Source organism: Phocoena sinus, chromosome 1 (genome assembly GCF_008692025.1).
Source record: "Phocoena sinus isolate mPhoSin1 chromosome 1, mPhoSin1.pri, whole genome shotgun sequence".
Classification (NCBI taxonomy): Eukaryota; Metazoa; Chordata; class Mammalia; order Artiodactyla; family Phocoenidae; genus Phocoena; species Phocoena sinus.
In genome coordinates, this window is record NC_045763.1 from 159,582,414 (window position 1) to 159,600,551 (window position 18,138).

The window sequence follows — 18,138 nt, forward strand, 5'->3', positions numbered from 1 at the left end:
TCTGTATAAACTCTGGGAAGGAAAATTAATTTCAGTAGTGGCAGTATTGGAATGGCAGAGTGAAGGAAGGGCCAGGTATGCCAGGCACAGACTCTTACCATCTCAGAGAGAGTCAAGGGCTTTATGAATCAGGAACCAGGTCTGTAAAATTTTTTAAGTTTCCAGGACGTTTATAACATCCGCATTTGTTAATTTTATTATCCTATCTCTTTCCCCATAGGCCAGTAGTGAAACCCTTAAGATTAAAAAAAAAAATGTCTACATGGTCATACCAAGGGTAGCAGGGAAGGTGGAGCTAGAGAGATTGGGATGCTCCGGCCCCCTCACAGGCCCCCTCTTCACCTCGTTGACTGGACAAGGCCTCCTTCAAGAGGCAGGAAAGCAGTCGTGTCCCAGCGGTTTGTTATAAGGAGGAAATGGAACATCTAGAATAAGGTTCTGAGGAGGCATCTCAGGAAAGGCTTTGAAGCTCAGCAGAGAAGAGCCACCTTTCCTCTCAGAGAAGAAATTCTGGGATCTTAACTCTGGTTTTGTTCATCTTTAAAAGGGAACCATATCAGTGTCCTTCTTATAAGGTTACTGTGATGATGTAAAATGCCGGGCATCGTTCCCAGAACATAGTAAATGCTCCAAATATTATAAGTATTGGCCCTAGAGTCAGCAGAGAGTCGCGTGGCCATAGTCTCAAGAAATTAAATCAGTCCAGAAGTCCAGGGAGAAGCAGAGGTGGCCTCCATGTCCCACCTGGTCAATCATCTCCTTACCTCTGTGTAACCTCAGATGTGGAAACCGAGGTTACAGAGGAGAGGATAACATGTCCAAAGTCATATAGCTAATGACTGAGGTTCAAACCTGGGTCCATTTACCTCCTAAGGCTATGTGCTTAATTCTTCTATACAGTTCTATCTCCTAATGTAAACATGATAAGAAGTGAAAGTTAAGTTCAAATTATTTTTGAAGCTGGAACTAAAAAAAATTATTCCAAAGTCAATTACCTGTATAATTCTAGCTTTTCCTCTATTTTCACACTTAAGGGGTAAGAGGTTGTACGAGAGATCATGAACATTTTTTGAATCTCTGGGTTAGCTACCACCCTTCCCCTTTCAGGTCTGATTTTCAAAGAATAAAGAACAGGGACTCATCAAAAGTTGCTTAGCAATGAGTGTCCCTGAAAAGTGCTGCTTAGAACAGGAAATGCTTAAGCAATGAATTAAACAGTAACTTGTTGTGTCAATGTGTGTCCTTAAGGGAAATAGAAAGAAACATGTATTTCTGCCAGAAGTAGGGCCAGGAGGTTATTTTTCCAAATGCTTTAAGAGTTGTGGTTTCATGTAAGATTTACTTTCAAGCTGCCCACAAGTGCTGCAGTTCCAGCTTCCTGCTCTGGGTCTCCCTGAAAAGCCTGAAGGAACTCTGGCACTGGATATGCTCTTGTCCAGAGCCAAGGATTTAACACAATTCTCCCTCATTACTGAGAGACCTGAAACCTCAATTTGCAGGAAGGTGGCAAGGAAAGAAAGGAAGGTGAACAGACCACTGGGGCCCGGTAGAAGAGTGGGTTTCACTTCCTCTCCTGCTAGGCCTTTAGGTTAATTCTTTGTCCAGACAAGGACAACATACATGCCATTATCTGGTTGCTTTAAATTTCCTAAGAGTCTCTGCCAGTTGCTTTGGTTGATGTTTTGAAGCAGTAAAAAAAACAAGTGGGGGAGGAAGGTGACAAATTCCACCCAGAATTTTTGCCCTTAACATTCTTCTCTAAATATTCAGGTTACGAAATAGAATATAACGATGATATCTTACATTTATAAAGAAGCAGGATAGCAGAGTGGCTCTGGAATCAGAACTAGATTCCTAGCCAGCTCTTACCAACCAGTTTTGAAACCTCAAACAGGCCATTAATGTGAATATGTAGCTTTTTCACCTGTAAAACGGAGATACTATCAGCCTCATAAAGATTAAAAGAGATAATATATACAAAGTATTTAAAGAGTTATTTTTATTATTGTAACTGTAATGAAACTGTACTCTTATCCTGTTGTATTCTAATAAGGTTCTCCTTTTGAGATCACAGGGTAAGGTTACTTGCCTTATGGGTAGGGGTAGTGTAGGAGTAGTGTCTTCCTTGAAAGGCTGGACATTCTTTTTTTTTTTTTGCGGTACGCGGGCCTCTCATTGTTGTGGCCTCTCCCGTTGCGGAGCACAGGCTCCGGACGCGCAGGCTCAGCGGCCATGGCTCACGGGCCCAGTCGCTCCGCGGCACGTGGGATCTTCCCGGACTGGGGCACGAACCCACGGCCCCTGCATCGGCAGGAGGACTCTCAACCACTGCGCCACCAGGGAAGCCCCAAGGCCGGACATTCTTGATGTTAGTCATCCAGGGAAGGGAGGCAGCTTCCATTAGAAAACTGGAATTAGACCAGAGAAGTAACAGCATGCCTCTCATTTTCCTGGGTCTAGAGCCCAAGGAAGCTAGATTATGCTTAAGGCTGCTCATGCTTGGAAAGATTTAAAAATGGCAAGGTGGAAATCAGGAAGGGGCCACAAACTTAAGATGAAGCTCTATCATGTAAGTTAGATCACATCAGGCAGGCAGCAGGATTCTAGTAGTAACCTGTGTAAGACCTAGAGTCAGACCACCTCCCGGTCGTGTAGCTGAAGCACTGGAAAAGGAAACTCTCCAAGTCGAAGCTGAATCTCAGAAAAGAAGTTGGGGTTTGACCTCTAAGTACTTCCTTCCTACATGGAAGTGGGGATTCCTCGCAAGTTCTCTAAAATTTTCAAAGCTTTCAGTTACATCTATTCAGTCTCGTGAAAACTCTAAGGCAAGGAGCTTGGACATTGCTATCTCCATTTTTTCTAAGTTAGCTAAGTTTTAAAGAGATTACACGCCTTGCCTAGGATCATGAGGTCAGTACAGGGCAATGGCTGAGGAAAATCCAGTTTAAAAAAAATTGTTCTTAGTCCAAGGAGATGCCAACAATCTCCATACTAGGACAGTAAAGGTGCTGCGAAGATTTTTTACTGTCATTTTGCGTTATTCACACCACTTACCCTTTCCACTTTACCCACACCTTAGGTAAGTGAGTCAGCTGTAATCAGAAGAAACATTTCTGTGTCCCTCATGGGCACAGAACAGATGCCTGTGAGAAGAAATCTAACACTATAAATTCAATCATGCAAAAAGACATAACCTGTACACATCCCTCTGGCCCCACTGATTGGCAGAGTGGGCTTAAATTGTCACTTGGATAACCATTTTTTTTTTCACTTTGTGGAAAGTTTTCCAGAATCATCACAGACTTTTATGTCTAATCAGCTAATTAGTCAATTGAAAAGTACGTATTAAGCTCATAGTATGTGCCCCAAATTGGGATAGGTACTGTGGGTATACAAAAGGAGCATATATTAGGATCCAGTCTTCAAATCTAATTGGGGGGAGGAGTTAATTAACATAAATTTTTTTACTCATCCAAATTTAGAGAGTGTTGCCTTAAATATGCTAGAGATATTATATTAGAGATAAACGTGGCTTGAAAAAATCTAGACAATGAAAAGCTTTGTTTCTTAATAAGTCATTGAGAATACTAAATTCTGTCCTAATTTTAAAAATGCACATTATTTTAGACATAAACATTGAAAAGCTGTTCTAGGCACTGCGGATATATGGACAAATAAAGCACTTCCTGTCCTCCAGAGCTTACCGTTTGTTAGGGGGAAACAAGTCACTGAAAATCAACGTGATTTGGGTCTACAGTATGGCTATAGTACCTCAGAGTAATGGGTTGATAGGGAAAGCTTCAAGGAGTGCATGACCTTTAAGGAGGTCACTGACAACAGGGAGGGGACATATGTGTGTCTGTGGGAGGGTGAATGTTAGAGAGAGAGGAGGGAAAGTCATTCCGTAAAAAGGAACTGAAAGCAGCATATGAAAAGGCACAGTAGCAGGCCTGAAGACTAATGCTGGGGTTTCCCACGTTTATTTCAAAGGCCTTCATCGTCTATATGGAAAGAGGGATCTTTTAAAAACCAATAGCTAGACAATGATGACTATGAAATTTAAATATACATGAGTGCTGATGACTACTTTCCCTCATTTTTCGGCATTAAGACCTTACTGTTCACGATTGTATTCATCTTATGTAAGTATATATCTTCTAATATGAGCCATTTTGTGGATTCAATTGTTTATAGTCAATTTCAGAGAGAATGCTGATCGCAGCACCTACAGAAATATATCTCCTACAGAAAAAAATATTTTAATAAAGAATTAGTCAGTTTTCTTTAGGGTTTACTGAGGGATTACAGAACCAGAATAATATGAACATAAAAACTCAGTAAAACCATTAAATACCCTTTTATTTTGAAGGCCTCTTAATATTTAGTTTATAATCGATTTTTACATAAAATCAAGTAATTAAATTAGTACACACATGCATTTAAATAGCATCTAAAACTCGTTTGAAAATATATATTTGTTTGAACCATACCATTAGGCATATTACTCAAAAATCATTTTTAAAAGAAAATATTCTAGTATAGTGAACTTTTCCTTAAAATGAGACGAAAACTTAACATCATGCCACGGCTTCGAAGTTTTAGAAAAGCGAGATTTAAAACTTTCCTTCCCAGTAATTTTAACTTGAGGTCTTGTCAAATTTCACAAGAAATTTCAAGTACGTAACAGTGAGCATAAGATGGGCACGTTTCTGTTGCTATGAGAACCTTCTATTTTGTATCAGAAATTGCAGCCTTGACGGCGCAGTGTTTGCGCCGATTTTACACGTTTTTCTACAGCGATTCCGCTCCTCCAGTAATAACAGTTTAATGGCTCTGGTCTCCTCCCGCGCCGGCCCAGTTTTCCGTCCCAGCTCCAGCTCTCGCCCGCCGGGCAGTCCCCGTCTCTGGGAGCGAGCGGCGAGCACTGGACGGGAGAAAACGGGGGGCCAGAGGTGGGGCAGGTCCGGCCTCTCCGCGGGGTGTGGACGGGAAGAAGAGGTGGGATTGCCGGTTGGTTCTGTCACCCCGGAGCCGAGTTCTGCACCCGTCTCTCCAATTGCGTTTTAAAATATGCAGTAAAAAAAAATCGAGCAACGCCACATCCTACAAACTGGAGGGGAGGGGGAGAGCATTGTGTCCCCAAACGGATCATAAACAAGGGAAAGGAGGGTTTCGGAACTTTATTATTAAACACTTCACGCCAGGAAAACCAGGGCTCAGGCCTCGGTACTGAAGGGATAGGCTGAAGCCCCAGACGCGGCTCAGTGGTCGCGAGCGGCGGGTCCGGGCTTCCGGTCTCCCGGGCGCCAGAGAGTCATGGCGGGAAGGGGGAGGGCGCGCGCTCCAAGCTTTCCCTCCCCCACCCACACCCAGGGTCTTCTTCCTTCGAGATTCGGAGCCGCCTATCCTCCAGGGCCGACTAGCCGCAGGGCTGCGGGGGTCCAGGACGCCGCGACATAGCTTAGCGACAACGCTCTCCCCGGCGACGGCGCCGCAACAAGATGGCGGACGACAGAGACAGGGAAGGCACAGGTAAGAGGCGCCGCAGGAGCGCAGCCCTAGCCGCCCGCCGCGATCCCAGGCCGCACGGGGGAGCTCCGGGCAGGGTGGGTCACCCTACCTCTGGACCCCACCCGCAGGGAGAGGGCTGACCGAGCCAGGTCCCGCCACCCGCCCTGCCGGGGAGGCCCCCTCCCCTGTTACTGCCGCCTCGCCTCGCCCCGCCCCTCCGCTCCCGCCCGGCAGTCATTCCGCCCTTCCCGCCCCTCCCGCTTCTCGGTTCCCGCCCGGCCCTGGTTCCGATCCCCTTCTTCGTCCCTTTTTCCGAGCCCCGAGCCTCGCTTCCAGCGCGGGTTGTGGCCGAAGCGCTGGCAGGGGAGGGCCATAATGGCGTCCTTGTTCACGGTCTCGGGGACGCCGCCTCCAAGCCCTCGACCGGGCTCTGGTTGCCGCAGGCGCCACGCCGGCAGCTTCTCGGGCTGTGGGCCCCGGGGCGGGCCTGCGTGAGGACCGATCCGGCCTTTAGTCTGGCGGGCTCCTCCCCTGCCGCGCCGAAACCCCGCCCGGGCCAGCGGGCTGGCGTTCGCGGCCACCATTTTGCCTCCGTAATGGGGACGTAGGAGGAGTACCTCGAGGGCAGTACCGCTCTCTCCGAGCCTCCAGGTTCCGAAGTGCCTGCTCGGTGGCCGGCGCTATGCTACCCGCCTGGTGTATTGTCTTAAACGAAAAAACAAAAAACAACTTTAATAAAGACGAAAGAGCAAACTCCAGAGGGAACTCGTAGAGCGCTGTGCGCCGGCCTGGCCTCTGCTGCGGTACCAGCCGGGCCAGCGCGCGCGGCCGCGGCGTCAGAGGCGGGACTGGGCCTCGGGGCTCCGGGTCGCCATATCGGGGGGATTGATGTGCTTAATGTGTGGGGAGGCGAAAACCCGGTTATCCATGTTTACTTGCAAGACCGTTACGTTGTTTTAATTCGGCGGTTTGCTTAAAAACTTGATCCTTGGTTACTATCCTACGTTAGTTACTCAAAAATAATTGTTTATTTTGGTAATTGGCGAACTCATCGCAAAAACATCAAAAAGGCCATGAAACTGTAGAGGTAAACATCTTAGAAATGAAAATAATACTCCACCTTTGTTCTTTTCTTGAGTGCTTGAAACATCAACATACCATTTTTCTCAGCATGGAACAAAGATGTAATCAGGTTAACAGTATTTACAAGTGTAGAAGCCAGCCCTAGATACTTAGTCACTTGTCACGGTGATCACAGAAAATCAGCGGAGAAACTGCAAAAGAGCTACCTACTGATAGCAATAATATTTGATTTTTTTTATGGTGCCGTTAATCTAAAAGTCAGACTTATTTTTTAAATGTTACCTTTCCTAAGATGTCATTATAATTTTATCGTGCTGCTTTAAAAGTATAAGGTACATCCTAAGAAAATGATTACTTTTTTTTGGTATTAGTTTTAAAACTTCCCCAGAAAACCAGATGACTTACTTTGATTTATTAAATTATTATTTACAAAAAAAATGGAAGAATCATTAGAATATAATTTTAACAAGTTAATCGTGGATTTTTAAAAAAGATGATTAGGTTAGCCTGAGGAAAAAAAAGCTCTGTATTATGAGGCAAATACAATTTTTTTTCTTCATTTGAAAAAAGTAGATTGAAAGCTGTTTTGATTTCTCAGTTTTCAAAAATACGTTTCTATTTAAGCTAATTCAAAGAAGAAACAATTCTGTCTATAGCCATAGAAGAAGTAATGACTGTTAAAAGCTGGATGTCATTCATTCAGTTGGCATGTGTTTAATGCCTACCATATGGAAGGCATTCTGATTAGGTTAGAACTTCGGAGGATACAAATATTGAAAAAAATATTTTTTTCTCCCAAGGAAGGTGAGATCAGTAAGGGAGATAAGACATCCATAAATGGGAGGGAACAGTCAGCTGGACTGAGCAGTCTGTCCCCTCCTGCTGTGGGCAGCAGCCTGGTATCACTGGGAGCTTATCAGAAAGGAAGGAGCTCAGTCCCTGCCCCTGACCTACTGAATCAGAGTCTGCATTTAAGCACACCTGCAGGTCATCCACATGCACATTAAAGTTTGAGAAGCACTGTTGTATATCTCATTTACTCCTTATTTTTTGTTTGTTTTCTTTGAATTTTATTTTATTTTTTTATACAGCAGGTTCTTATTAGTTATCTATTTTATACATATTAGTATATATATGTGAATCCCAATCTCCCAATTCATCCCTCCCCCAACCCCCGCTTTTCCCCCTTGGTGTCCATATGTTTGTTCTTTACATCCATGTCTCTATTTCTACCTTGCAAACCAGTTCATCTGTACCACTTTTCTAGATTACGCATACATTCATTAATATATGATACTTTTCTTTTTCTGACTTAACTCTGCATGACAGTCAGTAGGTCCATCCACGTCTCTACAAATGACCCAATATTGTTCCTTTTTATGGCTGAGTAATGTTCTGTTGTATACATGTACCACATCTTCTTTATCCATTCGTCTGTCAATGGGCATTTAGGTTGCTTCCATGACCTGGCTATTGGAAATAGTGCTGCAATGAACATTGGGGTTCATGTGTCTTTTTTTTTTTTTTTCATGTGTCTTTTTGAATTATGGTTTTCTCTGGGTATATGCCCAATCGTAGGATTGCTGGGTCATATGGTAATTCTGTTTCTAGTTTTTAAAGGAGCCTCCATACTGTCCATGGTGGCTGTATCAATTTACATTCCCACCAACAGAGCAAGAGGGTTCCCTTTTCTCCACACCCTCTCCAGCATTTGTTGTTTGTAGATATTCTGATGATGCCCATACTAACTGGTGTGAGGTGATACCTCATTGTAGTTTTGATTTGCATTTCTCTGATAATTAGTGATGTTGAGCAGCTGTTCATGTGCCTCTTGGCCATCTGTATGTGTGCTTTGGGGAAATGTCTATTTAGGTCTTCTGCACATTTATTTGAATGGGTTGTTGTTTTACTATTGAGCTTCATGAGCTGTTTATATATTTTGGAGATTAATCCTTTGTCCGTTGATTCATTTGCAAATATTTTCTCCCATTCTTAGGGTTGTCTTTTCGTCTTGTTTGTGGTTTCCTTTGCTGTGCAAAAGCCTGTAAATTTCATTAGGTCCCATTTGTTTAGTTTTGTCTTTATTTCCATTTCTCTAGGAGGTGGGTCAAAAGCGACCTTGCTGTGATTTATGTCAAAGAGTGTTTTTCCTATGTTTTCCTCTAAGAGTTTTATAGTGTCCGGTTTTACACTTAGGTCTTTAATCCATTTTGAGTTTATTTATGTGTATGGTGTTAGGAAGTGTTCTGATTTCATTCTTTTACATGTAGCTGTCCAGTTTTCCCAGCACCACTTATTGAAGAGACTGTCTTATCCCCATTGTATATCCTTGCCTCCTTTGTCATAGATTAGTTGACCATAGGTGCGTGGGTTCATCTCCGGGCTTTCTATCCTGTTTCATTGATCTATATTTCTGTTTTTGTGCCAGTACCATATTGTCTTGATTATTGTAGCTTTGTAGTATAGTCTGAAGTCTGGGAGCCTGATTCCTCCCACCCCGTTTTGTCCCCTCAAGACTGCTTTGGCTATTCAGAGGCTTTTGTGTCTCCATACAAATTTTAAGAATTTTTGTTCTGGTTCTGTAAAAAATGCCATTGGTAATTTGATAGGGATTGCACTGAGTCTGTAGATTGCTTTGGGTGGTACAGTCATTTTCACAATGTTGATTCTTCCAATCCAAGAACATGGTATATCTCTCCATCTGTTTGTATCGTCTTTGATTTCTTTCATCAGTGTCTTACAGTTTTCTGCATACAGGTCTTTTGTCTCCTTAGGTAGGTTTATTCCTAGGTATTTTATTCTTTTCGTTGTAGTGGTAAATGGGAGTGCTTCCTTAATTTCTCTTTCAGATTTTTTGTTCTTAGTGTATAGGAATGAAAGAGGTTTCTGTGCAGTAATTTTGTATCCTGCAACTTTACCAAATTCATTGATTAGCTCTAGAAGTTTTCTGGTGGCATTTTTAGGAATATCTATGTATAGTATCATGTCATCTGCAAACAGTGACAGTTTTACTTCTTTTCCAATTTGTATTCCTTTTATTTATTTATTTTTCTCTGATTGCCATGGCTGGGGCTTCCAAAACTATGTTGAATAATAGTGGCAAGAGTGGACATCCTTGTCTTGTTCCTGATCTTAGAGGAAATGCTTTCAGTTTTTCACCACTGAGAATGATGTTTGCTGTGGGTTTTGTTGTATATGGCCTTTATTATGTTGAGGTAGGTTCCCTCTATGTCCACTTTCTGGAGTGTTTTTATCATAAATGGGTGTTGAATATTGTCAAAAGCTTTTTCTGCATCTATTGAGACGATCATATGGTTTTTAATTCTTCAATTTGTTAATATGGTGTTTCACGGAGATTGATTTGTGTATATTGAAGAATCCTTGCATCCCTGGGATAAATCCCACTTGATCATGGTGTATGATCCTTTAAATGTGCTATTGGATTCTGTTTGCTAGTATTTTGTTGAGGATTTTTGCATCTATATTCATCAGTGATATTGGTCTGTAATTTTATATTTTTGTAGTATCTTTGTCTGGTTTTGATATCAGGGTGATGGTGGCCTCGTAGAGTGAGTTTGGGAGTGTTCCTTCCTCTGCAATATTTTGGAAGAGTTTGAGAAGGGTGGTGTTAGCTCCTCTCTAAATGTTTGATAGAACCTGTGAAGCCATCTGGTCCTGGACTTTTGTTTGTTGGAAGATTTTTAATCATAGTTTCAATTTTAGTGCTTGTGATTGGTCTGTTCATATTTTCTATTCCTTCCTGGTTCAGGCTTTGATGATTATACCTTTCTAAGAATTTGTCCATTTCTTCCAGGTTTTCCATTTTATTGGCATGGAGTTGCTTATAGTAGTTTCTTATGATGCTTTGTATTTCTGTGGTGTCCATTGTAACTTCTCCTTTTTCATTTCTAATTTCATTGATTTGAGTCCTGTCCCTCTTTTTCTTGATGAGTCTGGCTAAAGGTTTATCAATTTTGTTTATCTTCTCAGAGAACTAGCTTTTAGTTTTATTTATCTTTGCTATTGTTTTCTTTGTTTCTATTTCATTTGTTTCTGCAATGATCTTTATGATTTCTTTCCTTCTACTAACTTTGGGTTTTGTTTGTTCTTCATTCTACTTCCTTTAGGTATAAGGTTAGATGGCTTATTTGAGATTTTTCTTGTTTCTTGAGGTAGGCTTGTATTGCTGTAATTTCCCTCTTAGAACTGCTTTTGCTGCATCCCATAGGTTTTGGATCGTTGTGTTTCATTGTCATTTGTTTCTAGGTAGTTTTTGATTTTCTCTTTGATTTCTTCAGTGATCTTTTGGTTATTTAGTAATGTATTGTTTAGCCTCCACGTGCTTGTGTTTCTTACGTTTTTTTTTTTTCCGTGTAATTGATTTCTAATCTCATAGCGTTGCGGTCTGAAAAGATGCTTGCTATGATTTCAGTTTTCTTAAATTTACTGAGGGTTGATTTGTGACCTCAGATGTGATCTATCCTAGATAATGTTCCATGTGCACTTGAGAAAAAAGTGTAATCTGCTGTTTCCAGATGGAATATCCTATGAATATCAATTAAATCTGTCTGGTCTGTTGTGTCGTTTAAAGTTTGTGTTCCCTTATTAATTTTCTGTTTGGATGATCTGTCCATTGGTGTAAGTGAGGTGTTAAAGTCCCCCACTATTACTGTGTTACTGTCGATTTCCTCTTTTATAGATGTTAGCAGTTGCCTTATGTATTGAGGTGCTCCAATGTTGGTTGCATATATTTTTATAATTGTTATATCTTCTTGGATTGATCCCTTGATCATTATGTAGTGTCCTTCCTTGTCTCTTGTAACATTCTTCATTTTAAAGTCTATTTTTCTGATATTAGTATTGCTACTCCAGCTTTCTTTGATTTCCATTTGCATGGAATAACTTTTTCCAGCCCCTCACTTCCAGTCTGTGTGTCCCTAGGTCTGAAGTGGGTCTCTTGTAGACAGCATATATACGGCTCTTGTTTCTGTATCCATTCAGCGAGCCTCTGTCTTTTGGTTGGAGCATTTAAGCCATTCACATTTAAGGTAATTAATCGATATGTGTGTTCCTATTACCATTTTCTTAATTGTTTTGGGGTTTTTTTGTATCTTTTTTTTCTCTTGTGTTTCTCACTTAGAGAAGTTTCTTTAGCATTCATCACAGAGCTGGTTTGGTGGTGCTGAATTCTCTTAGCTTTTGTTTGTCTGTAAATCTTTGATTTCTCCGTCAAATGAATGAGATCCTTGCTGGGTAGAGAAATCTTGGTTGTAGTTTCTTCCCTTTCATCATGTTAAATATATCACGCCACTCCCTTCTGGTTTGTAGAGGTTTTGCTGAGAAATCAGCTGTTAACCTTATGGGAGTTCTCTTGTATGTTATTTGTTGTTTTTCCCTTGTTGCTTCTAATAATTTTTCTTTGTCTTTAATTTTTGTCAATTTGATTACTGTGTGTCTTGGAGTGTTTCTCCTTGGGTTTATTCTTCCTGGGACTCTCTGCACTTCCTGGACTTGAGTGGCTATTTCCTTTTCTATGTTAGGGAAGTTTTCAACTATAATCACTTCAAATATTTTCTTGGGTCCTTTCTCTCTCTCCTCTCCTTCTGAGACCACTATAATGCGAATGTTGTTGCGTTTAATGTTGTCCCACAGGTCTTTTAGGCTTTCTTCATTTCTTTTCATACTTTTTTCTTTATTGTGTTCTGTGGCAGTGCTTTCCACCATTCTGTCTTCCAGGTCACTCATCCGTTCTTCTGCCTCAGTTATTCTGCTATTGATTCCTTCTAGTGTATTTTTCATTTCAGTTATTGTATTGTTCATCTCTGTTTGTTTGTTCTTTAATTCTTCTAGGTCTTTGTTAAACATTTCTTGCATCTTCTCGATATTTGCGTCTATTCTTTTTCCAAGGTTCTGGATCATCTTCACTACCATTATTCTGAATTCTTTTTCTGGAAGGTTGCCTATCTCCACTTCATTTAGTTGCTTTTCAGGGGTTTTATCTTGTTTCTTCATCTGGTACATAGTCCTCTGCCTTTTCATTTTGTCCTTCTTTTCGTGAATGTGGTTCTCGTTCTATAGCCTGTGGGATTGTAGTTCTTCTTGCTTCTGCTGTCTGCCCTCTGGTGGATGAGGCTCTCTAAGAGGCTTGTGCAAGTTTCCTGATGGGAGGGACTGGTGGTTGGTAGAGCTGGGTGTTACTCTGTTGGGCACATCTCAGTAAAGCTTTAATCAGCTTGTCTGCTGATCGGTGGAGCTGGGTTCCCTCCCTGTTGATTGTTTGGCCTGAGGCGACCTGGCCCTGGAGCCTACATTCTCTTTGGTGGGGTAATGGCGGACTCTGGGAGGGCTCATGCCAAGGAGTACTTCCCAGAACTTCTGCTGCCAGTGTCCTTGTCCCTGTGGTGAGCCACAGCCATCCCCCTGCCTCTGCAGGGGACCCTCAAACACTAGCAGGTAGTTCTGGTTCAGTCTCCTATGGGATCATTACTCTTTCCCCCATGTCCTGACGCGCAGACTACTTGGTGTGCGTCCTCCAAGAGTGGAGTCTCTCTTTCCCCCGGTTCTGTGAAGTTCTGCAGTCAAATCCCGCTAGCCTTCAAAGTCTGATTCTCTGGGAATTCCTCCTCCTGTTGCTGGACCCCCAGGTTGGGAGTGAACTCCAGTTGGTGGACTTCTGTGGCATAATTGTTCTCCAGTTTGTGAGTCACCCACCCAGCAGTTATGGGATTTGATTTTATTGTGATTGTGCCCCTCCTACTGTCTCATTGTGGCTTCTCCTTTGTCTTTGGTTGTGGGGTATTTTTTTTTTATGAGTTCCAGTGTCTTTCTGTTGATGGTTGTTCAGCAGTTAGCTGTGATCCTGGTGCTTTCAAAAGAGGGAGTCTCATTTACTCTTTATAACAGTTTTATGAGTTAAGTAACTGCAGTTTGAAGGCCATGATGAAATAAAAGTATGTTGTCTGAGGATAAACTAGAGATTCATATGCTGATATCATCTTTGTTTACACATATTCCACTCCTATATTTGATTCTGAACTCTGAAGTTTCAGAAATTAATAAGAATAGATTATTAATTGATTGATTATCCAATTAATAAGAATTATAATTAACCAATTAATAAGAATAGACCTAGCTTTGAGGATTCACACAAGCTAACTAAACTTGTGAAGAGTGATGTGCAAACCTGAATAATGATTTATTAATTTAAATAGGGGTATGTTGATACATTGATCAGAAAGCTGACCTCTGCAATATCATATATTTTTTTATGTGTATTAAGCTTTTGGCGAGGGCAAATCTATATTTCTAAAGTTTCTTGATGAGCATGGAATCACGCAAAAGAAAAAGGATAGTTTTGAAGGATATATCCATTACCTTATAAGCTCAAAGAGGGTGGGGAGATCCCTTCTTTATATTCAGTGTCTTGCAGAGTGTACAGCACATGGTAGGAATTCAATAAATATTGTTGCATTCAGATCATTTGAATTAATTAAAAGTGTTTATGTTTTAATCAAAACATTACTGTTTCCCCCAAAATCTACACTTAAAAGCACATAAAACTATTGTTAGGGGTTTTTTCCTTTTTCTTTCAGGTAAGCTATATGCTTTTATTTCATCTGGCTCAACAAACATTTTTTGAGAGCCATGGTATTCATTAGCATGTCTTTAAAAAATAAAAACATACATGTATTTTGAATTGTTCATATTTAATCTTGAAATTTTTTAAAGTTGTAAAGGAGGATTAAGTTTCTGGATAGCCATTGCACCTAGCTCTTCTTCAACATTTAGGGATTAATCTTGATACAAGTAGTGAGAATATTGGTAAGGAAAAGTAACTAAATCTATGATGGGTTTCTTGCTCTATTTATAAAATTTTTCTGTAAGTTTATATACATTGAAATCATGCTTATTTGTAGCATTTTTGTACTTTAACATAGTATAACTTATCTTTTTTCCTAGATTAAAAAATGTAACATAGTTATATTAACAAATAGAAGAATTAAAAATTTTATAATCAAGTTAATTTTTTTTAAAAAGGACTTAATTTTATTTGTTTTAATGAAAGGGGAATTTTTGAAATGGGATAGGAAAAATTATTTTTGAATTTCTGTCATTTCTGTATAAGTTTCCTCAGCCAGAGCATTATGGTTTTTGTTTTTTTCTCTTCTTTTTTGTTTGTTTAAAATGGATAATCAATGCAGTTGTTGATTCTTTGGATATTTAAATCTTATTTTAATGTTTCTGTCTCCTAGAGAGTTTTATATGGGACTGGAAGGATCTTCTACTTGTGATTAAAATCATATCTAGGAAACAGACTGCTTAGGAATAACATTCTAATTTTTGGCAGGCTAGTGAGCTTTAGAAGGTGTGTCAGTTTTTTTTTTTTAAACAAGCTTCAGATACTTAAAGTTCTTTCTAGGATTTACTATTTTTGTTTGTATCAAAATATTCTTTTGACTTTGCATGCTTTGATAACATTGCTTGGTAAAGTGTTTCCAATTCCTTATCAACTCCTGGATGTCTTCGAAGTTTTACAGGTTTGTTTTGTTTTGTTTTGTGTTTTGTTTCCCCATATTGTGTCATTCCTCTCAAAACCCAACATTGGAAATCTAAAGTAAAAAATAGAAATTACAGGTGAATATTACTTTTTAAAAAGTGAACCATTGATAGTACAGAGCACAGTATGGAATAGTAGAAAACGTGAGCTTTGGAGTAAGATTTGAATTTTTTTTTTTTTTTTTTTTAAGATTTGAATTTGAATTACAGCTTTCTCAAGCTGTATCTGATCTTAGCCAAGATGCTAAACCTAAGGATCTTCAGGTTCCTCAAATATAAAGTGGGAATAATTATATCTATTTCATAATATTGTTGTAATGTGGGCAGTATTTTCTTATTCATCCTTATTACCCTCATCACCCCGCACTGCCTGGCATTAAAGGAATGCTGAATAAATAGGAAGGAAAGTGGTTGGTGCATTCTAGGGAGTTAGTAGCTGTTTAGATTAGTAGATTCTATATGCATGACATGGAATCTAAGGGTTAAGAAAAACTTTAAGTCTTACCAATTATTGCTCACACATGATGCATTCATGCATATTTGGGGGCCATTTAATACAATTTCTCCTTATTTTAGACTGATTAGCATTCAGGGAGAGACTAACTGAAGAAGAAAACCAACTTATAGAAACCTAATTTGCTTCCTCTAATTCAGAATTAATAAGTTTGGAGAGGAAATTCCCTGGTGGCCCAGTGGTTAGGACTCTGCACTTCCACTGCTGGCATCCTGGGTTCAATCCCTGGTCAGGGAATTAAGATCCTACGAGCTGTGTGGCGCAACCAAAAAAAAAAAAAAGAAAGAAAGAAAAGTTTGGAGAAAAATCAGACTGAAATTTATTTGTACTAACCTATAAAAATTTGTCAAGAAAATTTATAATTAAAAAAATCAAATGGACAATGCAATACCATTTCATACCCGTTGTTATTTTTTATAGTAGCAACAGCAACACAAAATAATGTATTAGTTAGGATGTAGAGGAATCGAAGCCCTTGTGGACATTTAACTGGGAATGTAAAAAGTAAAATGGTGCAGCTGCTGTGGAAAATAGTATGGTGGTACCTCAAAAAATTAGAAATTGCATTGCCATATGATCCAACAAATCCACATCTGGGTATATACCCCAAATAATTGAAAGCAGGAACTTGGACAGATATTTGTACACTTGTGTTCATAGCAGCATTATTCACAATAGTTGAAAGGTGGAAGAAACTCAAGTGTCCATCAGTGGATGAATGGATAAACAAAGTGTGGCATATACATAAAATTAAATACTATTCAGCCTTAGAAAGGAAAGAAATTCTGACATATACACTGCATGGATGTATATGTTCATGCATATTTGAGGACATTTTGCTGAGTGGACTTATCCAGTCACAAAAAGACAAAGACTGTATGATTCCACTTCTGTGAGGTACCTAGAGTAGTCAAATTCATAGTAGAATGGTGGTTGCCAGGGGAAGGATAAAAGGGAGGTTGTTGTTTAGTGGGTATGATGCCAAAAACTCGGCCTTTGTACACCAGTGCCAAATTGAATCTCAGAGACAGAGTTTTGGACGAAGTAGAAAAGAATAGCTTTGTTTCTTTGCAAGGCAAATGGGGACACAGCGGGCTTGTGCCCCTCAAAACTCTGTGTCTTTCCCCAGGAGGATTTGGTGAGGAGTTTTATAGCAGTGGTTCAAGGGTGGGGTTGCTGATGAGGATTAGGGTGTGTGCAGGGCCTGCACTCCTTTAATCTGGCCTTAGGTGATCTGATGAGTTTCTGTGGTCCCTTTAATCTGGCCTCAGGTGTTCTCTTGAAGAACTTCTCTGGTTCCTTTAATCTAGAATGAAGAATGTTAACATCTTCCATTTATTGGGGGCTTTAGTTCTGTAAAGAGCTCAAAGACGTTATGTGTATCCCTTGAGGAGGAACCAAGACCCTGCTGCACGGTGTTTCCTGACTGCTCCTCCCTTGTCTCTGCATCCCCTCCCTTCCCTGATTAGCAACTGTTCAAATTTGTCCTTTGGGACTCTGGGAAGGTTGTGGAGGCTGGAGCCTATTCCCTATGAACAAGAAATGTGGGACACAGAAAGGCTTCTGTGCCCAGGAGCCCACAGAGTCCTGCTCGGTTTCTCTCCCCCCTTTTCTTTGATACTCCTCAGTCTTGAGAACAGATGCTGGACAAGAAAGGGAATAATCATTTTGGATAGAAACAGTCATAAACTTGGCAGACGAACTTTGTTTTAGGGGGATTCAGTTTTAATCCCCCTTTTCAGTTTTATCTTTCCCCAAATCTTTCAGGGAATGGGGTTACTGCCACTCTGGCTACTTACTGCTGAAATGGGGTGTAGTCCTGCCTAAATTTTGCGGAATGGCTACCAAATTAAAAATATTTGAGTTCCATGTCCTGGATCCGAGTCTTGTATGATTAAGATCTCAATCCCTTGGTCCACCATTCTGGTGCAACAGACCCATTTATAAGTAGGAGGAGTGACAGCTTCCACAATGGTCACTTAGTTTTACCTTGGATATCTGAACCATAGTTATTCCATTTTGACCTTCAAATGTATTCTCCTCCTCAATGGCCAAAGCAGATTTACAATGCATGTCCAAAGGGCCACAAAATAGGCCACTTTTTAAACTTAAACCATGTATAAGCCAGAGTGACTTCCCCATACCTCAATATGTACAGATTTTTTTTTCTTTCATCATTTCCTCTTTTGATTTCAAGTCTTTCAGTAGAAAACATTGATGATGGAAATATTTGTCCCTCGATGCTGGGGTGATTGAGCTGTTTGCTCTGGGTCTAAACGAGGTCCCTTGGTGCTGTGCCTCCTTTATATTTGCCTAGGTAGTCCACATTGGGGGAGAACTGATCAGGTATCTGAATAAGCTCAGAGGTATGTTAATGAGAAAACACTTTATAGACCCCGTACACTTTATTGTTTATACCCAGTTGTTACACAGGCATTGTACATGTGCTTTTAGTAGTAGACCCAGTTCAGCAG

At 40.4% G+C, this 18,138-nt stretch overlaps 1 protein-coding gene across 1 annotated transcript in view; it reads left to right on the forward strand.

The window, feature by feature from the left end:
- Positions 1-4,361: 4,361 nt before the first annotated feature.
- Positions 4,362-18,138, forward strand: part of EFCAB2 (EF-hand calcium binding domain 2) — a 130,788-nt gene continuing 117,011 nt past the window's right edge. The window contains exon 1 of the mRNA XM_032651921.1: positions 4,362-5,532. Within this exon, the coding sequence (XP_032507812.1) occupies positions 5,502-5,532 (31 nt within the window). The 5' untranslated portion in view covers positions 4,362-5,501. The remainder of the gene's footprint in view (positions 5,533-18,138) is intronic.